At 54.3% G+C, this 26,431-nt stretch overlaps 7 protein-coding genes across 7 annotated transcripts; 3 read left to right on the top strand and 4 right to left on the bottom strand.

Moving 5' to 3' along the window:
• Positions 1-5,728: 5,728 nt before the first annotated feature.
• Positions 5,729-6,103, bottom strand: PG986_006904 (uncharacterized protein; the record flags this gene model as incomplete). The annotated part of the gene is made up of 1 exon (XM_066843126.1): positions 5,729-6,103. One exon carries the CDS (start codon positions 6,101-6,103, stop codon positions 5,729-5,731), a length of 375 nt encoding a protein of 124 aa, XP_066699238.1.
• A 1,741-nt stretch (positions 6,104-7,844) lies between these two features.
• On the top strand, positions 7,845-8,651 carry PG986_006903 (uncharacterized protein; the record flags this gene model as incomplete). Its single annotated transcript, XM_066843125.1, has 1 exon — positions 7,845-8,651. One exon carries the CDS (start codon positions 7,845-7,847, stop codon positions 8,649-8,651), a length of 807 nt encoding a protein of 268 aa, XP_066699237.1.
• A 1,136-nt stretch (positions 8,652-9,787) lies between these two features.
• Positions 9,788-10,862, top strand: PG986_006902 (uncharacterized protein; the record flags this gene model as incomplete). The annotated part of the gene is made up of 2 exons (XM_066843124.1): positions 9,788-9,919; positions 10,560-10,862. 2 exons carry the CDS (start codon positions 9,788-9,790, stop codon positions 10,860-10,862), a joined length of 435 nt encoding a protein of 144 aa, XP_066699236.1.
• A 533-nt stretch (positions 10,863-11,395) lies between these two features.
• On the bottom strand, positions 11,396-12,733 carry PG986_006901 (acetate kinase; the record flags this gene model as incomplete). The annotated part of the gene is made up of 2 exons (XM_066843123.1): positions 11,396-11,882; positions 11,964-12,733. 2 exons carry the CDS (start codon positions 12,731-12,733, stop codon positions 11,396-11,398), a joined length of 1,257 nt encoding a protein of 418 aa, XP_066699235.1.
• A 740-nt stretch (positions 12,734-13,473) lies between these two features.
• On the bottom strand, positions 13,474-14,873 carry PG986_006900 (uncharacterized protein; the record flags this gene model as incomplete). The annotated part of the gene is made up of 4 exons (XM_066843122.1): positions 13,474-13,685; positions 13,743-14,372; positions 14,512-14,576; positions 14,656-14,873. 4 exons carry the CDS (start codon positions 14,871-14,873, stop codon positions 13,474-13,476), a joined length of 1,125 nt encoding a protein of 374 aa, XP_066699234.1.
• A 3,198-nt stretch (positions 14,874-18,071) lies between these two features.
• On the top strand, positions 18,072-20,418 carry PG986_006899 (uncharacterized protein; the record flags this gene model as incomplete). Its single annotated transcript, XM_066843121.1, has 5 exons — positions 18,072-18,173; positions 18,255-18,608; positions 18,744-19,272; positions 19,330-19,351; positions 19,425-20,418. The coding sequence occupies 5 exons, from the start codon at positions 18,072-18,074 to the stop codon at positions 20,416-20,418; spliced, it is 2,001 nt and encodes a 666-aa protein (XP_066699233.1).
• Positions 20,419-22,048: 1,630 nt separating this feature from the next.
• Positions 22,049-24,658, bottom strand: PG986_006898 (uncharacterized protein; the record flags this gene model as incomplete). Its single annotated transcript, XM_066843120.1, has 1 exon — positions 22,049-24,658. The coding sequence occupies one exon, from the start codon at positions 24,656-24,658 to the stop codon at positions 22,049-22,051; it is 2,610 nt and encodes an 869-aa protein (XP_066699232.1).
• Positions 24,659-26,431: the final 1,773 nt, after the last annotated feature.

Below are 26,431 nucleotides of genomic sequence, written 5' to 3'. Positions count from 1 at the left end.
ATGCAGTATTTTCGTTCCCTTTTTTCTGCCCGTTCGTGTATGAAAGATGACCCTGACCCGACATGAATTGCCTTACCTCAGGCCCGCGAACTCAACGATACCCACAGCAATGTCACGCACAGCCCGAGATTCCTGCAGGGCTTTGATCGTCCATTGGCTCCCGCAACTGGAAGGACCCCGATAAAAAATTCCAGGGTCTTCTGGTTGGAGTAGACTGCTAGACTTGCCTTAGATAGCTCACTACGTGGGAATATCGCGGATGATCCGGAGCGTCAGCCGCAGATTGCATTCTCTATGTACCCATCGCCAGGGCCTAGATGCGTGAATAGGCCGAGATATAACGCCACATGAAAATGCGACGTGCCGTGGCAGCTCGGCTATCTCTCTACAAGCAAAGCATACGAGCCGAGTTATGCCAAGGATGAAGCTCTGGCGATCCATGCCAATGAATTGCTGATCGGCGAACGTTAACGGGTGAGCTTTTGTGCAACAATCATACGGTATTGTCGTTGCCCATCCAGTTTGGCGCGTCTCGTGTCACTCCAACGTGATGGTGATCTCTCTGAAAGGGACACTCTGGGAAGATGGCGAAGTGTTGAGAATCCCATCTGCCGGGGGGATGCTACACAAATCGCGCGCTAGCGGGCATGCACATGCAACACTGCCAACCCGAGCGACAGGCAGGCAACAAACGGCACAGTGAGTGGCCAACGCCCACACACATCATGTTGACGGACGGTTGTGTCGAACCATTCCCCTCACTATCGGCCCATGGTCCCATGGAGAAAGCACCGGGCGTATCAAGGGGTTTGTCACCACCCCCGACACGATTTCGTAAGAAAAGGCCGTCTCTGACATGGGGCTGGTGCTGCTTTGAACTCTCCGTGCGCGGGGCCTCCGCATCCGCAGCTGGGGAAACCATATTCCTCATGGCCACGGGAGAGTCCCAGTAATCGAGGAAAGCCTCGGAACGAAAGCAGGTACTTAGGCCATACTTGGAGTACATGGAGCGCTCGGCAAAACGTATTTTGCTTTGCCTCGACCAAGTACTTGCGATTGCCTGAACCGAGAGTTGCAAGCTCTAAACCTTTCTGCCGTCGGGATGACCAGAAGAGGTTCAAGAGGGGCCATTGGCCCCCAAGAAACCAGAAACCAGAAACTGACCCCTCATACCTCGGTTCAAGTTGACCATTCTTCCATCGATTGATTGATCATGAGATAATAACGGTGTCGCGTCGCGAACATGCAATGATTGGCGCCTCCTAGGCATGTAGAAAGAGGGAAGAGTAGCCGGGTGCAGTGTAATACAGACCCAGCCAGCAACTGCCTTGTTCGCTACCCGAGTTGGCAGACTATTTAGTCAAGTCTGCGCCGGGAACAATTGGGTTTGGACGGGCTTCTAAGTTCTACTCGGAGCGGTTCCGGAGTGCGGCCTGCGGGTGTCAACGAGTAGTTCCGCTGTCTAGACAAAACGGTTCTGGTGAGCCTCATGATTGTATCCGTGGTGAAGGAGGATACCCAATTTTGACCCTTGATCGCCACTGTAGTGGTGAGTGGTCATAGGTAGTAAGTAGCAGGGTCATTCTGTCGTTATCCTGGGGATTTGTTTTTTCCTTGTCCCAAAAGCATAGGCAGCCGGGGGTTTAGAAGAAACGGGAGAGGACAAGAAAGATTCGGAATCCAGCTAGTAGGGGGGCACTGTTAGCTATCTGCTTTTGCTGTTATCGCATTTGGTCGAATTTGCATGCTCAAGGGGCGACAGGGACCCAAGCGCGGATGCAAAACTGTGGTGCTCTCGCGTTCGTTTGGAGGGTTCGCATGAGTAACAAACAGAAACGAGCGAGGTTTTCATCGATCCAGACGTCACGATAGCGACAGCGAAAAAGGTTATCCGCAATTGCCAATTACTGGTGCAGATCTTGGGAAGTCAAAAAGTCTACCTTCTGCCGGGTCGCAGATTTGCCCGCAGCGCATAGAGCATAGAGCATGGCCACTGGACAGTGAGTGACCTACTCAGTACGTGAGGAGGGACTGACTGACTGACTGACTGGCCGCTAGTGACGGAGAGGCGCAGTCAGCAACAACGTGAGGTACATGGCCGTACGTACCGAACTTAGATCTCGATGCTTTCCCACAGTTGCTGGGAAAAGGTGTAGTTTGTGGGGTAATGGGCGAGGGCCGCGTACTCCCTGTGTCAATTTTTTGGGGGGTGTAGTTCGGCACCAGCTCCGCCCAGAGATATTTGCTGTGGGAATACCGTCGCAGCTCAAACAGCGCATGTTCCGTTCTGCTGCTCCGTTTGAACCGACTATCCGGGCCGCGTTGTCAGTCTTGGTCCATCCATCGTCAGATCGCGATCAATGGAAACAGCACAGCGCCTCCCATCGTCAGAGGCCAGAGTTTCGCCGGTGACGTCAGCCGATGCGATCCTCTTCATAAAAACATGTGTGCTGTCGGCGGGCCTTTTACCTGTAATTGCTGTTCGGAAATGTACGCCGTTCATGCTGCCATTGCCCAAGCCGCGATGGAGGCTTTGGTTTGCAAACGACATCCCATCGCAGTGGAAGGGTTTGATTATGGAAAAGCAATTGGCTTTGCTAGGCCGAAAGGGCCCTAAGGTCGGAAGTCAATTTTGTGCTTGTTCCTCGGTCGGCTACCTAGCCGATGTTGTTGATGATAGATAGTCTTATCGTGACCGCCTCGAGCAGCCTCTCAGCTGCGTGGTGGTGAGAGGACGACAATCAATTACACTTTGGCTCGGTCACGGCTAGCATCGTCTTCCCTCGTGAGTTTTCACAAGACAGATGCACCGGGAAGTGGTCCCGAGTCGTAGGAGGGTGGAACAGGGCCGTCGAAACAGCAGCTACCCCCTCGGGCTCTAGGCCAGGTACATGTGTACTTTTATACTAACAGGCGAGGTACCTGATGCCAATGCAGGGATGACGGGTCACGATTAGGGGCTCTCGGCTTGGCGGAGGTCCCCTGTCCAGTACCCAGCGCCAATGTAATAAAGTAGTGGGTGAACCCTGAAATGATCGGTCTGATCGCATCGTCGATTGCAAAGGAATCGACGATTCTTCACCAGCGCACCAAACAGAAATTTGCTAGTTGTTCGGGGTGAGATGAGCAAAAACCTGTTATTGTTCACTCACGGCGGAGCATCATCTGACTGCACTGGCCCAGCTCTCCTTATTCTCTGATGATCGCCGCAGACCTTTCGCCTACTCCGATAATGACTTTGTTATCGTCGGCCCAAGGCGACCCAGGCGCATAACCGAGAGGGCAGACGAGGGGGGAATGTTAGTAGTGGTGATGGCTATCATTAAACACAACTGGCCGTAAGCGTGGAGCGACATCGCGATTCGATCCTGCCACACTCGGGCGAGCTTGTACGAATGCGAATGTACGTACCGTAGGGCACGGCTAGTCGAGACGAGCAGGACCCTGAAGTTGTCGTGTGTTTGAACCCTTTGAGCAGATGGATAGTCTTGATGATGCGTAATCAGTACTGGCATCCGGGCCCCATCGGATAGAGCCAATCATCTTCCGCTGTGTCGCGTTGAGAGCTCCGAGCTTCTTTTCGTACCAACTAGTCCTCGCAGGTGTTTATAAGGGAGGGACAAAAACCCTGCAGCAGCTGGGGAATGGTCTCGTAATGTGCAGAGAGTTTCTTCTTGGTCGATGGGACCGCCAGTCACCAAGGGCTGTTTTTTTTGTTTTTTTTCCCTGCAGGTGGAGTCAGGTTGAGGACGCAGAAGAGACAAGCAGACGGGCAGACAGGCAGACAGGCAGCGAATGTACATGGCTCGTGCTTTGTCTCGTACCTTCGCTGTCATTCTGTACCTACGAAGTGCTTCTAGTCAGTCAATCAATCCCGGCGCTGTCGCTGCTCAGTGCGCCACAAGGTCAGGGAAAAGGGTGCCACAGCGCCAAGGATGTCTAGCCGTTGTCTGCAGTAGAACCCTGCGCGGGGCCCGGTCGACGTTGGAAATATCGATGTAGGGCGCGCTTCTCGATCTCCAGGGCAGGGTGCTGACCGAAACCGCCGCAGCACCCGCGCGACCGCGCTCCTTGGTGCTTGGCTCCTCTGGGCCTCTGGCTCCTCCCACTTCCCTTTTTCAGAGCCTTTGCCGTACCCACCCCTAAGTACAGTAGCACGCCAGTTGCAGCCCACCAGCTGCCACTTTCTTGCAACCGCCCACCAGCCCACCCAGCAGTCGATCCGCCCGAGATGGTGACATAAAGACTATGACATCATCCCCCGGCCGAGTAGCCACCTGGTGCCAGTACCTCGCGCTTCCGACGCTGGCCCACGTACTGTACTATTAGGCAGTACCGAAGGGTCCGTCGTCGCTACATATGGACGCCGCACCTCGTGCAGCTCAGGCACAAGCCCGACGCAGCACTAGTAGAGCGTGGATATCAGAGGTGAACATCCCCCGCGCACCCACCACGGCCAGGCAAGGCCTGGATGGGAAGTCGTCAACCAAGAAAGGAGTAGTGCGATATCCCGGTTAGAGCTCATCTGGGCAACCTACTCCAGGATCTTCGCAGCATGCGTAGATATCAGATACCGCGAAAGCAGACACAGGCGAATGAGCTGTCGCGATACGTCCCAAGGCGCCGCAAATCAGGGTAGGTCACCATGCCACGCTGGGCAGCGATTGTCGGGCTATCTCGATGAAGGGTGCACCAGATGGTGTGATCGAATTTCAAGAATGCCATGGCCAGCCTCTTGCAGGACGGACTGGCAGACCTCTTGCGCCTAAGTTCAGACCATGTACCTCCTACTCCCCGATCAATCTCTCTCGCTCTCAGTACGTATTGGGCTAGGCTGACGCCTCGTCGTGACTTTGTCCCAGCATTATTTACTGTATCGCCTGGGTGGTACACCGCAACGGCGCAGGTTTTGATTTGTCCAGGACGGCCAGGCCTTCTCCGAGCCCTAGAGCTCCCGTTTATGGCTTGCCCGACATGCGCACACATGATTGATCTGTTGGTGCATTGGGCCTCTGTTGATCTGGTGAGGCTCGGGGATACGCGTTTTCTCGTATTGTGAAGGGCTGCCGAGAAGCATAAAATCAGGCTCGAGGGAGGCGGGGGCCGCGGACGAGAGAGGACTTGAAACCCTCGTCGGACCCGGCATCAAGTCTAGTAGTCACGGTTATGAACGAAAGGGTCTTGGAGGATACAAGGACGTGTAAGATGATTGGCTGCACTGTCTCTTGCAAATTTATAACGGAAGGAAAAACATAACCGGAGCCTCCTTACAGTACCTACTATAGTACCTTTCTGAGCGGGGCTGGAGTTACGACTATTGCGACCAAGTGCTACACATATCCTGCCGGTATCTGGGTCTTAGTGATTTTCTTCAGAGCCGAACATGGGGCGTCCCTGGCTGCCACCTACGTCATTCTGGACTGGCGAATATAGCATACCAGTCTAATCTCCGTGCCAGCTGTTGCTCGTTTGACCCGGGTGGGAACGAGGGCCTAGGCCTGGAGCCTGGACCGGTAGGGGCACGCACACGCACCCGGAAAACACAGGAATCTGAAGCATGGATGAAGATAGGTATTTGGGGGTTCACGGGTAGTATGTGGCACCACATGGAACTCGTGGTAAGTTGGTAACCCGGCATCGATCAGTTCTTGGGATGATAGGCTGTACGTAGGGGTCGGAACATTTGTTCCTGCACGCCATGACGCAATCGGGAAATGATGCGCGGCCGCTATGCGCTACTCTCGATGCTGCGACTGCTAACAAGGCGACCGCTGACAGCAGCGCGTGGCACGAGTAGGGGTAGCCCGACTCGTAGCAGGTAGCAGGTAGCATAATGGGAAGGAAGCCTGGTTGTCAAGTCGATGTTGCATAAGCGACCGGCGACATAGATGAAAGGGTCTTCTTCTGCGCACAGGTCTGCACCCATGTAGGTAGCGCTGGCAGATGAGAGAGAGGCATCGGCTGGGGACCAACCGATCGAGCGCCCTGTCCTGCCTATCTCGGTTGCGTTGGGCTGGGCTGAAGAAGGGAAGGGAAGGGGAGGGGGAGGGGAGGGCTCTAGAGGGCTGAAGAACAGAGCACATGTCCGACCCTGAATATCCATATTTGGTTTTGTGTCATAGATGAGATCTGTATCATGGTAGAGGAGTTACAGCTGGGTATGTATAATTATTATATGCACATCATTATTAGGGTCTGAGACTCATGAAGGGCCCCTTCCAGTTCGGAGAGGGGTCCGAATCTACGGACCCTGTAATGTTTGAATTATTGTTCCGATGTTTGTGATACGCATGACTCTGAAAGCGTTGAGAGGAACAGTCTGAACAGAGCTGCGGCTGCGGGCTCTTTGACGCCGCCTGTACCAAATGGATGGCCTGGTGCCGTAGAGGGCGAAGACGACGCCGAGAAGCCGAGCGCAAGCAGGTTTACACGACGGATCACCTTCTCCCTAATTACATACTACTACTGGTACTCTACATCCACGAAGCTCTTCCGTGTGTGCGTGCTCGTCGTCCTCCTTTTGAAACCATGCCGGTGGGAATGCGCCAATGGACTGATGAAAGCCAACCTTAAAAAAAATAATACGACACGACACGACACAGCTGAGGATTGGAAGGGTCCCGTCCCTGACCTTGTCTTTCGAGAAGAGGGCCATGAAGATCCCGGGCCAGCCCAGCCAGGCCAGCTGGGTCGGGTACTTGAGCGGTACTTGGCTCACTACATGGCCGATGCCCCGCCGTGTACTTGCAGTACCTCGAGTACCTCCAGGCCGGACGGTACCTCCTCCTCCTCCTCCCCACTCCCACAGCTCGACCCCTGCTCCCACGGACACAGACCCTTGTCCACACAATTTTTTTCTTCTTCTTTCGTCTGTCCCTGGGACCATGGACCATGCCATGAGGGTGGATCGGCCACACAGTCGAAGGAGGAACAGGGATGTGGAGAGGGCGCGAGACAAGACGGAGCTGCCCTTGAGGCCTTGCAGGTTGAAGTTGGCATTCAAGCAAAAGGTGTGAAGGTACATGTACCTGCTGCCCGCCCTGCAACCTGCTGCTGCCCAGTGCCCAAGTGCCTACTGTAAAAGTAGAAGTCCCAGGCTCATCAGAGGCCCAGTAGCCCAGTAGCCCAGTAGCGTACGGTCGGTAGCGCCATTACAAGGTACTTACGGACGGTACACTCCCCCTCCAAGTGCCAAGGGCTCCAACAGGTAGGTAAGCGAAAACTTGATGGGATTCATGCGTTTCCCATGTTTCTTTTTAAGCACACCCATTCGCACATTCTTCCTACACCTTACAAATTCATCTCGTTGTTTACTCGACTCCAGCTTCCTCGGCCCTGCCTCTTCCTTCCTACTTTTTATATATCCTCTCTACCACCCCTCAACCGTGCCGTTCGTCGTGAAGACCACCTTCATTCTCTGATCAGCCATACAATTGCATTGTGCCCTGATCGGACCTGGTCGTACCACACCCACGCACCAACCTCATCACCTCATCAACCACATCAGTCCACCGCGCCAGGAAACGTCGACGTCGCCGTTGCTTTGCTTCCGTCACAACGCTCTGTGCATCTTGAATGCCAATAGGATCGCCGGTCCCATCAATTGTTTCTGAAATCGGTTTCTTTGCAAGGACAGCCAAAGCGATTTGCGACCTAGTTGCCAGCTCCTCGGTCCGAGGCCATCGTACCTAGCTATCTATCTGCAGGGATAACGTGGGAGCCTTTAATTACCCACCACATTCCTCCTAATCTATAGTACTCTCTGCTCCCGTCGCCCTCGCCGAGTTGCATCCACGTCACAATGCAGGCTAGAGACGCAACAGGCCGCAAGGTCTCTCTGCTGAATGACGAGTCCTACTCTCGCCCGTCGTTTTACCACGCTGCCAGCTCCTACCAGTCCACAAGAGACGCCTCACCACTCTCCCCCTACCCCAGAGCTTCTGCGATCCAATTCGTATGATTCCAACAACAGCTATGATCCTGTCTCTCCCATGACGCCAGCCATCTACGACTTCTCAGCCCGTGGTCCCTATGATGATTACGTCTCGGAGATGCCTCCCGCCAAGCGCCCAGCCTACCTTGATACCAGCCGGTCTAACTCCTATGTCGAAGATGACAGCTCGGCTGGCTCGGCCGTGCAAGACCGACCTGTCAAGCGCTACCCGTGCAGGTACCGCGACAGCCATGGCTGCGAAAAGACCTTCACTACCTCCGGCCATGCTTCTCGGCACTCCAAAATCCACACTGCTGAGAAGGCGGTGCATTGCACCTACCCCGGCTGCCACAAGAAGTTCACTCGCGCCGATAACATGAAACAGCATCTGGAGACACACTTCAAGGACAAGTCGAGATCGTCGAACTCGGCCAAGTCCGCCTCCAAAGGCTCCCTAAGCTCCTCATCCAAGCGCGGCTCTATCTCCTCTCGATCCACGACCTCACAAAGTAGCCGGTCGCCGGTGTGCGGCGACGCTCACATGTGGGATGTGGATCAGTACGGGATGGTGACCGACATGGCTCAGCTCCCATCGCCCAGCACTTCTTGGGACATGAGGGGCTTGAATCTGCCTTTGATGGCTCGCCCTGGTGCCGCAAGGACAAGCAGCGGCCTCGACGCACTAGCAGCCATAGCGTGCCAAGAAGGCAGCGCTTGAGCGTGGTGATCTAGAAGCTCGAGAAGAGCCTTCCTACTACTCGCCCTCGAGGCAGATCTAATGACAGCCTCTCTACCTCCCCTGGGGAAGAGAGCACTCACGGTTTTGGGTTACTGCAATCATTAGTAAAGGCGTTGTGGTTTCATTTTACGTTTTCAACCATATATACCCAGAGGCCAAGCATACGGACGGCGCACTGGAGTTTTTTGCTTTTTTTGAATGGCATTTGCGACAAAAGATCATGGGAACGTGACAATGAGCAATCTAGGGGGTTTGAGCGGGCTGAGCAGCATGTGGCATGCTCTTGCAGTGGCACCGCACGCCTCACTGAGAACATTGGAGCTTGGGAAAAACGTCTTTGCAATCGACGATACTATTCCAGAAGATGGCATTACGAGCATGGTGTCCATGTTGGATATGCCCTTTTTATTTTATTTTGGTTTACTAGATACCACTCGTCCGCCCATATGGTTCTCAGGGCGGATGGCACACGAGAATCAAAGCATTGATTTAACTACTACACCATTTTTGTACCATTATGCCATCTTCAATGTGACTGACGATACATGATCCTACGATGATGGTTGATGAGACGTCCCAAGGTACCTTCGGGGCATCAATCTGATAATTGCTACAATACCCCCCAGCTCCTTGACCACGGTAGATGACAGCTTCGTCTGGACCAACCACCACGAGTCACTGGTTGCTGTGTTGATCTACATACATGCATCTACGTCAACGGGGCGTCCATCAGATCTACAGCAGATAGCGCCGCGTTTCCACCGGTTCGTGCCAGAATGATCGACACACACTAGCAAGTGGGAAGAATTGCCTAGACTTCTTCTATCTTGACGGGAGAAGCTATGTAGGGAAACCTGGGGAATAGAGTCGAGATATCTATGGCAACAACCAACCCGAACAGTTCGTATTTTATGTTAGCCCACTCGTACGAATGTCATTTTTTCCCCTTCTGTTTTCGCCAGGCAACATCAATGGGTTGAATTTAATTCGGCCTGGACTATTACCAGAGGGAAAAGAAGAAGAAGAAGCAGCAGCAGCAGCAGCAGCAGAAGGAAAGCAGGTATGCAGAGCCCCGACATCTACTGCTATGGGGAAAACTTCGGAGAGTTCTCACGATGCGAGGCTGGATGGGGAGGGCAGATAGCGAGATCCCTATCGAGAAGGGGACGACGAGGGGGGAAGGGGCTGAGGCTCGAGGGAGAAGGCAGATCGTCGATCTGCAGAGGGAGGTCGGTGCCAGCAAGCGGGTGCGTCCCTGATCGACGGTTCGTTCGTTCCATACGGTTACGACCAATAAACTTTGCACTCTTCCAGGTTTCCTTTCCAAGTCGTCGCTGTTATTCTTGGGTACGACGGGGAAACACCGAATGGGGAGGCAAGGGGCTCCCCGGAAGGAGGAAACACAGACAGGCCGGACGGAACGAGACGGATAATACCACACAGTCGGTAGGTAAATCATATCATCGAGGTGGTGTCGGTGTCGGTGCCGTCCGTTAGTTCCAAATTTGCTGTCCCACATGGTGATGTGACAGAACCAAGCAACCGACCAGCCGACCAGCCAACCCTCGTGTTGCTTTGATTCCGTCTCCGTCTCCTTCTCCTTCCCCCCTGATAGTCGGATGGGGAAATATGCAGCCAGCAGATGGGGGAAGGTAGGGGGACCCTCTTTCTTGAGCCCCTGGGGATAAGTTCGAAGAAAGAGGGAAGGCAGGTTGGGAGAGAAGTCCAAAGAGAGAGAAATCGACGCACTTCGACGTCATTTTGCATTTGACAGCCCATGGGCACTAACGTTCTTTCGGCCTGGTCAGCCGAGGGAGGCCGGAGAGATATCCACTTGGACTAGCTTCGCATAGTCCAAGAAGTTCCAGCCAGAAAAATCCTAGCTAGATGTCCCACCCAACCTGCCGACATTTTGGTCCTAGGCTCCATATCTGCCCGTTTGCTACTGTTGATGTTTCCTTGCCTGTCGCTGTCGCTGCCGCTGCCGCTGTCGCTGAAGCGCTGTCACTCTCCCCCCTTCCCATCGCGCTTTGCGGCGCTGGCGTCGTGGCCCCCCGTCTCGTCACACGCCCGGCGCCTGCCGCTGTTATGCACGTCTTAGCTGGCCCCGTCCGCGCCCTCCTCCCCTCTCCTCCCGCTCCACCCAGAACCTGCCACCCTACCGAACGCCAACACTCCCCGCCGTCGTAGCGCCCGAAAGAACCCATTAGGCATCTTTAAGCTTCGATAGTCATCGGTGGGGAGGTGGAGGGCACGTCTGCTTCCACCACCAACACCACCGTGACCGGACTCGTGAATAGTTTTCCGTTATCACCAAGGACCCCATCATGTGGCTTGCTTGTGGGATGATGCATGCTTCTTGTGTGGCTTCGAGATGAGGGGTGATGTACAGAATCACATCGCATTGTATCGTGTACCTTCGGAGGATTTGCTCCCCTGGCATATAGGGCGTATGCAGGTGTTGGTAGAATGAAGACTCGGCTCAGTTAATCGGCGTGTGCACGTATACACACATGATCAGATAACTACCGATTCTCAGCGATCTCTCTCTCTCTCTCTCTCTCTCTCTCTCTCTCTCTCGCCAGATTCCTTTCCACGGTGCTTTGCTGGACCAGAGGCGCTTCCATCGTCTCGTTACTCATTAACTGCAAAATACGTCTGCTCCTGCATGCCATGTCACGCCCACCAAACAACAATACCTTTGCTTATTATGACCAGTGACTCTATGATTTCCACAAGTCGGGGTTCTCGGCGCACCCGCGCGCCATCTCCCACTGTTCGTCAGTAAGACAGACCAGTGTCCGATGCTTTGCACTCTCTTTGCCCACGTCCTGGACCGTTTCCAGGATGGGTTTGGCGTTGCGCTCCACGTCGATGTCGAAGCCGAGACAGTTGACTTGCTCCACCACGCAGCGGCGCAGCTTGTCGCTCTTCTCCCCGATGCCCCCCGCAAAGACCAGGGCATCGACTGCACCACCCAGTGAGACGTAGTAGCTGCCCACGTAGGCGCTGATGCGGTCCACCATCATCTCGAAGGCCAATTTGCATCGCGGCTCATCCGAGCTTGCGATGATGCCAAAGTTGGTCGTGCCCGTCAGAGCCTTCCAGCCGCTTTCTTGATTCAAGATCTCTTCGGCTCGCGAAATGTGCAGCTCTTTTGTCGACGACGGCGAGAGCTTGCCCACATCACTCGCGTAATGGAACACAAGACTTGGATGACGAGTCAGCTGACACGAAGCACCACGAGCCGCCTAGGGCATATCATATTATTCTATGGCGAGGGAGGCTTACCTTGGGTCGACGCTGCCGCTGCGAGTTGCGCCTGGAAGTCCAGCCAATGGGGTCAAGCCCATCGAGTTGTCCCAACTTGCCCCGGCCTTGATGGCGCAGGCACTCGCACCACTACCCAGATGAAGTGCTATAATGTTCAGGTCCCGAGTGTTCTTGTCCAGAAAATGGGCGACGGCATTCGTGATGAACTGGTAGCTGATGCCATGGAATCCATACTTCCTCAGCTGGTTGTTTCGAGCAATCTCTGGGTTGATAGGGTAGGTATGGATATGCTCGGGTATGGTTGCATGGAATTGCGAGTCGAAGTAGGCTACGTTTGCAGCGTCGGGAAGTTCTGCCAGGCAGGATTTGACAATCTGGAGTGCCTTGACGTTGTGCAGCGGGGCCAGGTCGGTCAAATCCTCGAGATGGATGTAGGTGTGTAAGTTGATAAGTCTGGACGTCGTATAATCACCTCCATGGACTACTCTGTGGCAGGCAATCTCGATGTCGTCCTTATTCGAAATCTGTGGCAGTTCCGGGTCATCAATAAATGTCTTCAGCAGAAGCTTGAAGGCGTCCTCCTGGTTGGCGACCTTGTGGTCTACCGTTTCGTCCTTGAGCACAGTCTGACCCCCTCTGATATACCTGAGCTTAGCCGGCGGTGCTGTGAGCCCGTTGATCTGTGCTTCGGCGTGCGCCAGCTGAGGAGGGGGCTGGCCTCGTTTGGCTGTGTAGACCGAGATCTTGACGGAGCTTGACCCCGCATTAATGGACAGAATGACTTTCATGGTGGGTGAGGTCAGACAACAGGCACGGGGAGCTGGCCGCAATTGCTTTCTGTCTCTTCCTCGTAGCTATTTTCCCTATCCCCCTTTCTTTCATCCACAGGTTTACCAAAAAGGGGGTGAGCCGTCGCGTTGGCTGCAGCAAAGAGCTATCAGTGTAAGTCGGACTGACTGGCTGTTGGGTTTGACTCGTGTGTCTTGCTTGACCCGACCGACAGGAATACGACGAAAGCTGCCCATGGGGTTAATAACACCCCCGACCCCAACCCCAGCTCCCCCACTAATGCTAATGTGGGAAGGGAGCTGTCAGTTGCCGCATGACGTTTCCGTTCCTAACGCCCGTTCCGACGGGCTTGGCCGCAAACCGCCATTCGTCGCACAGCAATCAGCACACTGGCATCCAGCCCACATGCACCCATGATGCATGCCATGTGGGCAGTTGGGTGGAAGGTTGTCCCAGCTTCTCAAAGCGTCGCCGGGCAAATCATTACCTCCTTTGCCCGGATCGCCTCATTAGCGCATCCTTATACGCCTGCTTCGCTCTGGTTTATTATGACACAAGCGACTTGGCATGGTGCAACTCGAAGGAGAATCAAGAAGCGATCACTTCCAATCTCACTACATCTCTGCGACGTACCTCGGGTCCCGGCTTCATCGTGCCAGAAAACCGAACCACTTGCACCCGCCAGCCATGTTGCGGGTGTTTGCGCCGGGTCGTCAGATCACCATTTCCGTTCCAGATCTCATGGAGTTGGGTCATCATCTTCGGGTTCAAGCACTGTTGGAAGGGTCATTGTCTGATGATACCTACTAGGCGGTGGTGGTAATTCGTAGGGGGTATCAGGCGGTATCTCGGGAGAAGGCAATTCAAATGCATCCTGGGGATATGCAATCCCTCGGAATTCACTGTCCGAGCTGTGCGCCACTATCCACGTGTCAAGGAACCGTCTGTAGTCTGGGCTTCTCTGTTAGGAACCTTCGAAACCCCAACGTTAGCTCTGTCCAGACTTACCTTCGGGGCGGGAGAATTGTATCCCAAGGTAGCGTATATCCAATGGCCCGCCGCGCGGGACCGAAGACGATGAGTGGCTATGATCGGAATGACGCCGGAAGGCCGCCAGAGGGTTCCGCCTCGAATCAGTCGTATTGCCTCGGCGCCCGCGTACATCCAAACGCAGAATACGGCGCCGGTCGTCCCGGCCCCTGACCTCTCCTTCGAAAAAGTCCACCGGATACTCTCGGAACTTTCGATCTGATCGATTCGCGAATACCGAGATGGAATGGGCTGAGTTTTGTCGGTCACTCCACAGCTTCAGCCGCTGCACCGTCCCAATGCCGCGGACATTGCCAAACGTGTCAGTCCTGCCCTGGGTATCGGACCAGACCACATCAATGTCAAAACAGTCTATGAGGTCCTTTCGCCTGAGGTCGCCTTGGAAATGTATCGCCGATTCGATTGTGGTGAATTCGTATTTGACTTCCATGGGCTGGTCGAGGGTCGCCACCCCATCCTCGGCCGTGTATCGCACTCGATGCACTTCGCGAAATGTGACGTATTGTTCAAGTAGGCACGGGTCTGAAAACTGCCTGTGTCGCGAGTGGAGGGTGTGCGGGAAGATGTCGGCAGGGTATGGGGAGGGCACTAGAGTTGGGATGGTTTAGAAGAGGCTTCTCGTGAAAAAGGGGAGGGGGGAGACGCGTGTATGCTCGGGCTGCCATACAAAAGTGTTCAAGCAGCTCTAGCTGATAACTGCCTCGCCATACGACCCGGCGATGCTCACTTCCGACCACTTCCCAGGGACCCAGGTAGACTGTCTTTTCCTCGGGTAAACCCTCGAATAAGACACTAGGTGGATGCCAAGATATTAGTACCGGATTGCAGACCCCTGAGCCACGTACGAAAAGTGAGAGTAATGAGATATTACATAGTTGCTTGGTACCCAGGCGGACCCAGGTCCAGAGGCCGCAACTGACCCGGCGGCGAAGACAACTCGTCGGTCAGGGCAGATACTGCCGAGTTGGGAGTCCAGTTGGAGCCGACGGAGCTTGCTAGATTGGAGTTTGGCGTGTAGGCGGGCGGGACACTGAGGGACGACGACGAGGCATAGGATCTGGAAGAAGACGATGAGAAAGATGTGGCCATGGCGTGGGTCATGACAGACCCGCGCCGAGAATATATAAAAGCACTTTAGCGAGAGAGACAGAAAATCCGTGTCTGGAAACCGACGGCGTTGCTGAACTGCTCCTGCTGCTAGGTGCTGCTTCCGTGTGGGGGGGGACGGCTTAGGGTACGATCGATCGCAGGGAGCAATAAGTAGTGTAGTAGGCAGTAGTAATAGCAATCAGGCCCAAAGACAACAACCGCGCCGCCGACAGACGGCTTTGCCTGCAACTGCAACTGCAACTGCAGTGTGCTGCCGGCCTGCCGTGCTGTGACGGAAGTAAACAGAGCGCAAAGAGAGATGAGTGCTTCTGATGAGGATCGTGACTAACCATGATTATTCAGCTTGCGACAACAAGTACTTCCTGTCCCCCCGCGATTGGTGCTGTGGACGGGATTATTGACGATTTATTTTTTGGGGGGGGGATGTTTGGCGGGCATAATAATTACGGCGGCACCAAAGATGGATCCCGCGCTCCTCTTTCTCTCCCTCTCATCCCGCACACACGCGGACACGCTATCCCCAATGCTCCCACAATGCCTTTTACTGACCCCGATTAGTGACTGGAGGCATGCAACTTACAATCGCAATCGACCCAATGACAAGCGGCAAGCGGCAAGCGGCCGAGGCGTGTGTGGCCTTTCCCTCGGGCTCGGAGAGTAGGAGAAGGTAAGTAAGTAGGTAGGTAGGGGAGCTGTCCTGCCTTTGCCGTCTGCTGCTAACGAGAACGAAGACAGCAGGACGACAGGACGACAGACCCAGCCAGTCAGTCAGGTTCAGGCTCAGTCAGGTCGATGGGTCCGCTGAGCTGGGTGGTAGGGGTGTTGGGTGGTAAGGAGGGGTTCGTTTTGCTCTGGCCCCTCCAAAGCCATACAATGCTTCCATGTGCAGAAGCTTAGCCGACCAATTGGCAAAGACGGTTGGTGGCTTGGAGATGCATAAGTGCGCAGGCCCCTAGTCTTGTAGATATTATAATTCCGACAGATGGCGTCTTGTCCTCCGGCGTGTTAGGTAGGTCGGCTGAACTATATTGGAAGGTGCTGGAGAGGTACTCTACTCTACCCAGATATCTCACCCTCACAGCTGGGTCTTGTCCATATGCTTGCCTGCCAGTACTACTACTAAGCCCAATGGGCCCTAAGAAATCCCCTCGGGTTCCTGGAGGTAAAAGCAGTTGAGGTAAGTTTAGGGAGGGACCGTTGAGCAGCCAACACACGGTGCGCTTGACTAGCTAGCCCAAAGACTGCCGTCCTCCTCCAGATTCAAAGCTCAGTCTAGGCTTAGCACGGACGTCCCAAATTGGTCCACTCTGAACGGAGGCCGTTCCGGAGAATATTGTTGCTCTCCAGCCTCCAGCCTACCTCTCCTTCTCGTCTGGTCCTCCCATTCCAGGCAGGCAGGCCCCTTCGCTTCGGGCTTCGGCGTTGGTGCATTCGACTCCATGCCCCATGCATCGATGCATTCGCCCAAACAGCAAGCTGGGACCGGCTTGTCGGAACCGACATTTTGTCGTTACAAGCAACAAGTAGGGCAGCTCGCATGCCACCTCGATTGATATCGAGTCGATTGCAGCCAATCAGCTGCCTCACATTGAGCACATGTTTGCGAGACTGTATCTGCGCCGTGGCTTGGCAGGGCTCCGCTCTCGCCCAAGCTAACCCCCAATCGCCTTAATAAATCCACTCTCGACTCCGAGCTCCAAGCTCCAAGCTCCAAGCTCCAAGCTCGGTGCCCACACCACACTAACCAGTCCGACAGAAAGGGCCCAGTGCACAATCTTTACCTAGACATTGATATGTCGCTTCACCTCCAGATAACCCTCTCTGAATGCAAGGCCTCGCCTCGCATACGGCTCGCCAATGCCACAAGACGGTGGGCAGCAAGTGGCTGCATCCCATCAAGGCCACACACACTACATGTATGGCCTCTCCACTGGCAAGGGAAGAGCATCGAATCGCCAGATAGATCTAAGGTGCCTTTCTGCTGCAGGTCTATTGATTTACCGGGGTGAGGAACCGTTGATTTTCTTGGCGCCATACGACTTCCAGCCGCTCGCTTCGACTCCTTTAATTAGGCACATGTGCAATCGGCTTAAGCATGAGACCCTGGATTCGTCCCAAGATATGACGCCTGCGGGCTACAACATGATTCTTGGGGGGTGGGGGTCAATGGGTGTGGCACTGGACCGTAGAGGTATGCACATGTAGTTGGGTGAGAAGCACAAGCACATCCATCGGAGGATCGATCGTTGCCCAAGTTCTGCTGCATGAGAGCAGTAAATCAAGCTCCCTGCTAGGCAGGCTGCTGCAGATTCCAGGAGATGGATATGGAACTCGGTTTCAGCTGGCATCTACATAGACGGGAATTCTACAGGCTGTAAAGAGGCCCTCAATCCCATGGATCAAGATTCTATTTATATGTGAAGTAATGATCCCAAAGCTTTGGACGAAGCCCTGGGAAGACGCCCACGGCACGACCTTATCCCAAAGTAGGCTAGGGGCCGCAAAAAAAAAAGGGCTTTTGGGGAGTATTGCTTGCTCAACGAACGATTTCCCTTACCTGAAATACCCAGAGTTCTGGGCAGGCTGGGCGATATTGGTGTTGGAAAAGACGACACCATCCTGGCTGGCAGGCCATCAGATCCTGCTATTTGAGACATGGGAATACCACGCACCCGGGTTCCCGTCTTATCGTTGACCCGGTCATCGCATTCGAATCCTACTCTCGCTGAGCAGCCCCCCAACCGGCTTTGCATGTCGGCCGTGCAGACCGAAGAGTCGAGACCGGTCCGCATTTGCTAGAGTGCAGGGCAAAGGAAACAAAAAGCCTAGGGTCCTTTCCTTCCTGTCCATTGCATATTTCATTGACATAGAATCCTCCTCTCCCCGGAAGACGGGCCTCCAAGCAGCCGGTGTGGGATACGACATGGCATGAACCTGCATCCTCTCCATATCTCCAGACTGCTACACCACCCTGCGAGCGAGCAGCCGGATCCACACCCAATCTTACTCTCTCCCTCTAGTCTCTAGTTGAACCTGCAAATCCGGACACACGCCGTTGGTCGCTCTGGCCCGAGACAACTATAATCGTTGCCTGTACTCCGTCACACCCAACCTAGGATTGGCGAGAGTATATCCTCTGGCGCGCGCTACACTGCGCTTCGCCTACACTGAAAAACCATGGGCGACGAAGGCGTCGTCGAGGTGCGCAAAAACCGGGGCTTTCTAGGCTTCGACAGTACCGCGCTCCCGCCCCGGGATCTTCAGGCACGTCTCCAACCAGTTCGCAACAAAAGTCTGCTCGCGATGAAAGAAGAAGAAACCCGCACAAGTGCTGACTGCGACTCTCTCTCGCTACTATAGGACCGCCGCCAACTACGCTACGAACTGGATCTCAATGACTGGAATTTAAGAATCTGGGGCGTAGCCGCATCGGGGTTCTTGACAGACTCCTATAACCTTTTCGCTACCAACGTGATATCCGCCTCCATATCATTTGTCTACTTCCCCCATGATCGCTACCCGGGGCTTCTCATCAACCTTTTCACCCTCCTGGGCTCTATAGTTGGCCAACTAGCCTGGGGCTTCCTGTCCGATTACTGTGGGCGGACACGACTCTATGGCATCGAGTTGGTCCTTGTCATCGTATCCACGATAGGCGTAGCAACCAGCAGCTTTGGTTACAGTGACATGTCCTTTGTCGGACTCTTCATCTTTGTAAGAGGCCTGCGGTGGTTGCTCCCTTCTCGGCGTGCTTGTGCTAACACCATTGACAGTGGCGCTTTGTGATGGGAGTTGGTATGGCGGCCTCCTCCTTCCTTCTCTAGCCGCAGACTTGAAACTGATAGTGAGCTAGGCATCGGTGCTGAATACCCCCTCAGTGGTGTTATTACCTCGGAATGGGCTAGCACACAGTCTCGTGCGACCATGCTTGGGTCTGTGTTCCTGATGCAACCAGTAGGCCAGGCCCTGGCTCAGCTAGTCGGCTTGTGGGTTTTGCTAGGTCGCGAGCACCAGTACCACATGCGAGATATGCAGTGCGGGCTCAACACCGCCAACGAGATGGAGTGTAAGAAGATTGTGGATGGATTGTGGCGGATCGTTATCGGCACCGGCGCCGTGCCCGCAGTCTTGGCCGTCGTGTTCCGCTTTTTCCTATACGACAGTGGAATATACCAGCTCGAGGTCAAGAACAAGCCAGGGCTCGCTTTGAGGGACACGCGCCGGGTCTACCTTTCTCAGAGCGATGCACGCAACGGCATTGCTTTGCATTCGCCACAAACGACGCAGACAAATTCGCCCCAACCCATGCCTCTGCAGTTCTCTCGAGAGGACCTCTACACCTATTTTATCCGGGATGGAAATTGGCACTATCTCCTAGGTAAGCATGCCCCTACCCAGTCTTAGGTCTTCAGACTACTACTAATTTTCAATACAGGGACTTCGATAACCTGGTTCATGTAAGAGCTTTACCCTTTCCTGCTCGTATGCGTTCTTGTCTCGATACCTAATATACTAACCGCCATACTTCAGATTGGATGTTGGGTTTTATGGATTTTCCTTGGATAGCAGAGGCACAATCTCAGATCTATGGGCTTCCTCGCACCCCTTGGCCATCAACTCGTCACTCTCTTGCTGGAACTCGAGTATTCCAGGGGGCAACTCCACGGTGCCCACCTGGATAGAACTGGGCATGCCTGTATGGCAGACGGACCACACCCAGCCTTGCAATACCCTTTACGACGTGCTTCTCGAGCAAGCCAAGCAATACCTCTTGACGGTCTCGCTGAGCTCCATCGCGGGCAGCACCTGTTTCATCTTCTTCGCGAACCGCCTCTCCCGCAAGAACTGGTTGACGGTGTCGTTCCTCGTCCTCGCGGTCCTCTTCATCATCACGGGCGGCGTCTATTACGGGGTGGCCCACACAGAGTACTATCCCGCGACGGTGACCATGATATCGGTCTGCCACTTCGCCTTCAACTTTGGCGCAAACACGCTCACCTTCATCATCCCCGCCGAGATATTCCCGACCTGCTACCGCTGTACGTGCCACGGCATCTCCGCCGCCGCGGGGAAGCTCGGGTCCGTGGTCGCCATCCTGATTGTGTACGGCATCAACCAAGGCTACAAGGACCCCAACCGCCAGGGCCTCATCTTCATCCTCTTCGGCTCCGTCCTCGCGCTGGGCGCCATCTACTCGTGGGCCTACCTGCCCGATGTCCAGCGCCTCGTGCACGACTACGACGGCAACAAGGTGCGGGAGACCAAGACGCTCGAGGAGCTGGGCGGCGGGCGCGAGCAGGCCCGCCTCGAGGGCGAGGTCATCACGGTTAAGGACAAGCTCCACGAGCTTCGCAGGCGGCGCAAGGAGAGCCGCTCGCGGCTCGGGGACCCCAACGTCGAGCCCCGCCTGCAGGCCATGGACCCGCCCAGCATACAGCTCAGCTCGCCCCCGCCCGTGTCCAACGGCCTGGGCCCCTACAGAACACGGACGGCATCTGTGGCCATATCTTCGCTAAGATCCTGATTCGAGTGCATAGGCCATCTTGTATGTCGACTTATATTAATCGTATAATCTAGTGGGTTTGCCATCTATGTAATATGACCCAGAGTGTGTTAGCTATATTGTATATAATGAAAACTATACCGCCGACATATAAATCTAGAACATGTCGTCCCTATTCCCAGCTCGACACCTGGTTCATTCTACCCGAACTCGGGACTGGCTGTTTTGCACCATCAGTGACAGCGGGATTGTCGCATGTGCTGCCGAAGTCCAATTATTTATATATCATTCGTGTCACTGACAATGACCGGGGTATTAGGGAGACAGGCGGGTGACAAGTATCGCAATATCGATAGTGACCTATATCTGGCCAAGTCGCCGACACAGGTTTCGTTGAAATGATCACTAGTCACCGTAACATAAATTCGAGTGAGGGGTGCCAATTATCAGTTGGTGATTTCTACTATTCGTACAGAACGCTTGATGCAGCAACGGCTTTTTTTATCCTCCTTTGTCGCAGAAAAAATCAAATCTAGTGCAATTCCGTTTCCATGAACCCGTATGCGATTTCGTCATTTTACGCCTGTAGCATGTCCGTATCAATAAAGGAAATAGGAGACCCTGACGGATCTTGCTGTTGAGGGGCTCTGGTTTGTGTCCATGCTTGTCCTCGGCCGGCAGAAGAATCGCAGTGGCAAACACGCACTGCTGGACAAAGAGCATTGCAGGGGTACACAATCGATTGAACCATCTAGGTGGACGACTGATGAGTGAGCTTGCAGAACCTGGTAAGGGTTTCCAGCCCCTCGATGTCCGAGACTGTCGACAATCCACTGAGGCCTCCTTCAAGTATCGATTGATGGGTATGGTATGTAGAAAATCGAACTTGAGACGAGCTATGCGACGGCAAAACCAAAAGGACAAATCGAAATGGAAACCGAATCCAAGGTCTTTGGGACTCGTATGTAGTAATGTTCATGTGCTTTGGTGGATTTCCCAAGATCCTCATGTCCGCATTTGACCGAGCATTGGCTCGTGAGACTAGACCAGTCCTGGTTGACAAAGGACTGTCAACGAGGGACCAACAACAGATTGTTAACACGAGTAAACCCAGATTCACTCCGCATTCTCGTCAGCGTAGACAAGCTTTCCTCGTCATCATCTGAGCGTCATCAGAAATCTGACCGTCAGTCACGCCAAAGCTGCGGAATGATTCCAGTTTACCAGCCATGGCCGGTGTTCCAAATTGTTTAGTCGGCGAATGGTAATGGGAGTGGATGTACGTCTCGACAGGACTGAGGCTGTAGCAGAGACGTGAATGGGCAATTGGGATATGATTTGTGGTGTGTTCGTGAAAGACAGCTGAGAAAGCTGTCTGGTGCAGATTTTTATCTGAATATCAGCTCTGGGGCAATCCAACCAAGATTGCTGAAGAGCTGAATTCTGTCAATATTTTGATCTTGATCAAGACTTGTCATTGTTGCGCCTATGTGGCACCCATAAATACCAGTACATGTTTCACAATCATGCGCGCGAGATGGAATGCAAGATTCCCCCTATCCGCTGGAGTCGCATGCAGTGACGACAGACCAAGCAAGGCATTAGATCTTGATTAGATCAAGCTTGCCAAAGGGGAACTTTGAGAGACAAATCATTGGCTCTCAACTGCAGCGGAATCTCCAGCGCCGTTGGTATGGGAAACTCCGTTCTCAGAAGCACCATTCATTGACGGTGCAACTTCGCCGTTCGTGGTAGCAACTTCACCCGTCTGTTTCGACTGCTTGAGAGATGGCTGACCATGGTCAGGGAATTGTGCATCTGCTGGGGCCATGGGTGTAGAGGGCGAGAACTCGGGGACGTTTGCAGACAAACGGGACCCGCCAGTAGCAGCTTGGCCATTGGGGGCATCGCCGACTTCAGGGTTCCGTGGAGGACCATAAGAGAACCCGTTCATGTATGGCGGGTATGGATGCTCCGCATAGCTGGGTGGAAAGACGGCATGGTGCTCCATTGGGTAGTGGGTAGGCATCATAGGGGGCGCGAATGAGTTGTAGTAACGATTCGGTGCATACACAGTCTGAGGACCCGGATCGGAACCTACAGAAGCATCGCGATCTTTAACAGGGAGAACCCAATCCGCCCATTTGACACTTCGGCGAATGCGCTCTTGCTGGTCATCGCCAATGACATATTCGATACTCGGAGCCTGTTCACAGGCATAACGGAGCATGTTCATGTCTTGAGTCGATCGCTTGATGCGTTTGAACTCTCGAATGAGGTCCAACTTGACGTAGCCTTGCGAGTCCATACGGCTCCTCATCCAGATGTCCTTGCACAAGTTTTCAACGGAGAAGTAGTACTCGAGCTGGGTCACGACTATATCCAGGAGCGAACCAGGCTCCGACGGATAGTACGGGGCGGCCATTGGCATCATTCCGCTGGGTGCCATCATGGGCTCATATGCAGCGTTGTTGATCGGAGGGGGTCTGTAGCTTCTGGAGCCGTTTGCCGGTCCCCGCTGATTGTAGGAGTTCGACGTCGCCGACTGTGATCGGTTTGGTCCACGGTGCCCAGCAGCGGGGTTCATTCCAGGGTAAGGAGCCCCGTAGCCCATCTGGGCCATGTTCGCAGAGTAAGGATTCTGGCGGCCAGCCATGTTAGGACCAGTCATGTTGGGACCCGCAAAGTGTTGGCCGTTGGGGGGACAACCGTGATGGCTTTGGCTGTTAGCATTCGAGTGCCCCCCTCTGCCACGGGCTCCACCGCGACGACCACCTTCTCCGCGGTTGTTCTGGAAATTCTTGCTACCCTGGTGAGAAGGGTCCTTCTGGCCCTCAGACATGCGGGGTCCTTGCTCAAATTTGTTGGCAGTACCTTTTGATGCCTCGATTCCCTGATGCTGGTCGGATGCTGACGAGCTCTGAGCTCCCTGAGAGGGCTTGAATGGCTCTGCCTTTCCGTTTATCTGAGAAACTCCAGCCGGGGCCTTGATAGCGTCTCCTGATGTACCAAGGGACTTGCGAACATCTCGCGAAGCCATGGTCCCATCCACCGAGGCACGCTTCGATGTCCCGTTAGAACCAGCATCCGCAGACTTGTCGCCGGCGCTTTTGGCTCCCGAGTTGTTACGCTCGGCAGTTGAAGCAGCATTGCTTGCCCTTGCCCCAGCTTCACGACCGCTTCGAGACCCACCACGGGATCCGCCGCGACCAGTACCTCGGTTGATCTGGGTCGCGAAATTCACGGTGGGAACAAACGGTATCTGCACCCATTTCGTCTTCTGGTTGGCCCCGGTATCAGACTTGTTATCGTCTTTTACCTCTTCCTTCTCTTGGGGCTTAACGTCAGTAGCGGCTGTTTCAGGGGTCGGCCACGACGATGGATCGGAAACTGCCGGTAGCGGATCAGCAACGTCCTTTCCGTGCTTGTCGCCGGCTCTGTTTCCTCGTGGGACTGGCCTGTTGCCATCGCGGGCAGATTCAGATGCCTTCTTCTGAGCCTTGGCTCCGTTGGTCATGCGCGTTTGTTGGCCATTGCCTTCAACGCCATTACTGGGAGCGGGCCGTGTCGACCGCAAATCACCGGTACTCGGTGTGGAACCAGCAATTTGTGAGGGCTTGTTTAAGCCGTTGGAAGATTGTAGTGCAACAGAGGGTGAAGGTGACGTCTTCACCTTGGTAGCCTGCGCCTCCGCACGCCGTGTCCAAGGATTCACGACTGGCAGTGGCGCGTCGGCAAGTTCAACCTTGGGTTCTTCGACTTCCTTCTCTTTCTCTGCGACCTGTTCGGGCTCAGAGTCCTTTTCATTGCCTCGTGACTTCTTGTTGTTCCTTTTTCCTGACTTCTTCACGTCAGACACATCAGTGCCGCGGGCGGATGATGTCGTTCCGCGAGGCTTGCGGTCATTGCCTTGGGGTGCGTTGTCTGGGCTTTGCTTCTTCTCGTTCAGATGTTGTGTTGATGCCTGCTGTACCGACGCAGCAACAGAGATAACATCCTCCTCCTTACTGTTCTGGGCATCTGCCTCCTGAGGGACTTGGTTGACCAAATCGGACTGGCCGGACTGGCTCTGTGTAGGATCAGCAGCGCTGTCGACGTCGTTCGAAACTGTCGATAAAGCTGTGGATGGCGTTGTTGACTGTGCGCTGCTTGTCACAGACTCGGCCGCCAACCCATTATTGGACTCGGGCATTTGTGCTGCTGATGGGGTGGAGAGATGGCCTCGAGCGGCCTGGGCGTAGGAGAATTGCGCAGCAGACATGATGCTGTCTGTAACTGGCCTCGAATCCCTAAGCTGGTGAGGATGCCGTATGCCTGGTACGGAAGAGACCTCGCCTCCCACGTCTGGTTTCACACCAGGACTATACCTGTATGGCGGTGATCCGAGGATGCACTGCTGGCGGCAAATGTCCGCAGAACCCGGATGACCGATGAGAGTTGCCGGGTGAGAAGATCGGCCTGCCTTGTGAGCTTCCTGCAATCCGAGGTGTACTTGTCACGCAAGGTTCGCGAGGATGTTGGCTTGGAGGCTGGTCAAGACGTGCTATCGGAACGTGTCAGCGTCGGAAGACGTTTTGATGCTGCGATCCTAGGCCAAACGAATCTCAAGAGGCCGTGGGGGAAAGCCAATCGTAGCGAAGGCGAAGCAGGGGAGAAGATGATCTTCCAACGTTGGTTTGTAGTATGGGGTGCGGGGTGCAAGCACGAGGGGGGGAATAGACCCAATGCAGGAAGATGGGGAGACTGCAGAAAAATCCGTTGGCTCGAGGTCGCAATTTGGAAAAGGAAGGTGCTGCTGTGTTCTTTCCTTTCGCAAGAAGGGTTCGGACCACTTGGGGCTTCGGAGAAAGATTTGTGCCTGGGCTGCGGAAAACCTTGTAGCGAGTTTTCTAGAAACCGAACAATTTCCAGTCTTTTGGGAAACCCAAAATGTAAGAAACTAAGGTCGCGCTGACAGGCGCAATGTGAAGACCGGGAGGTGAGCAAATGCCAAATCCCACGCTGGATCCCCCGGGAGGAGGAAAAACCACTTAGAGGATGGGTGCACGCGACTGAGTGTGTGTTGTAAGACTCAAGACGACGACGTGGGCTCGGGCGGAATAAGGTAGAACAGACACAAGATTGGAGAGGGTAGCAATCGCCTGGTAAATGGTGACTTGTCAGCGTTTCCTGTTATTTCAATGCCTGGCGCAGTGAAGCAACACGGGTCGGACTGTCCAGAATCGGCGTCAACGAAATCAAGCGCAAGCCGCGGTGGCGGTGGCTTGTAGAATCGCTCCAAGGGACAATTCGCGGGCAGGCGGACAGACAGGTAGATAGGTCAGGTAGGCAAGGTAGGCAAGGTAGGCGGGCGGGCAGGCAGGTAGGTAGGTAGGTAGGTAGGTAGATATGAAGGAGGGGTGGGAGGAGGACGGGGAGGGGGAGACATACACAAAAAGACTCGGATTGCGCTGATGCCTCTGCGGTTTCTCCTTCGTCTATGCTGAGAATGTCTCAGCTACGTCCAGCAATGCGAAGTACCTTACTGGCCAGAAGAAGAATGGGCTCACAGGTAAGACGATTGGGGAAGAGAAGGGTTGTGTGTTTGGAGTGAAGGGAATTTTGTTGTGTGTGCAAGCTCCGGAAAAAATATTTTTTTTTCTTTCTGTTGCTGCTTGGATTGTTCTGTTTCCCTGGCGGACCCTCTCTGGCTCTGGGTTCTCACCTACTAAGATGGGCACTAGAGGGTAACAGAATTCCGCTTTTGTGTATGTAAGTACGTAGTAGAAGCAGAAGCAGTAGTAGTGCAGTCAGTGGCAGGTAACAACCGAGGGGGAATGGTCACTTGAGCGCATTCGTTCACAATTCGGAAGGTCCAACAAGCCGCCCCAAGATGGTAACCTGGTAGTGAGTGGATTGGCAATGAGTGGGTTGGGCTGGGTTGTTTAAAAGTCGCCTAGGTAATATTGCTTGCCAAACGAGGGGAAAAAAAAGTAAGAATCTTTTGTTGACCTATGACCTAGCCGGCAGCAAGGCTCGTTAGACGTACCTAAAA

Source organism: Apiospora aurea (assembly GCF_038362705.1).
Source record: "Apiospora aurea strain CBS 24483 chromosome Unknown utg000005l_segment0_segment0, whole genome shotgun sequence".
Classification (NCBI taxonomy): domain Eukaryota; kingdom Fungi; phylum Ascomycota; class Sordariomycetes; order Amphisphaeriales; family Apiosporaceae; genus Apiospora; species Apiospora aurea.
The sequence above is the reverse complement of the archived record's forward strand: the minus strand, read 5'-3'. Positions and strand labels throughout refer to the sequence as shown.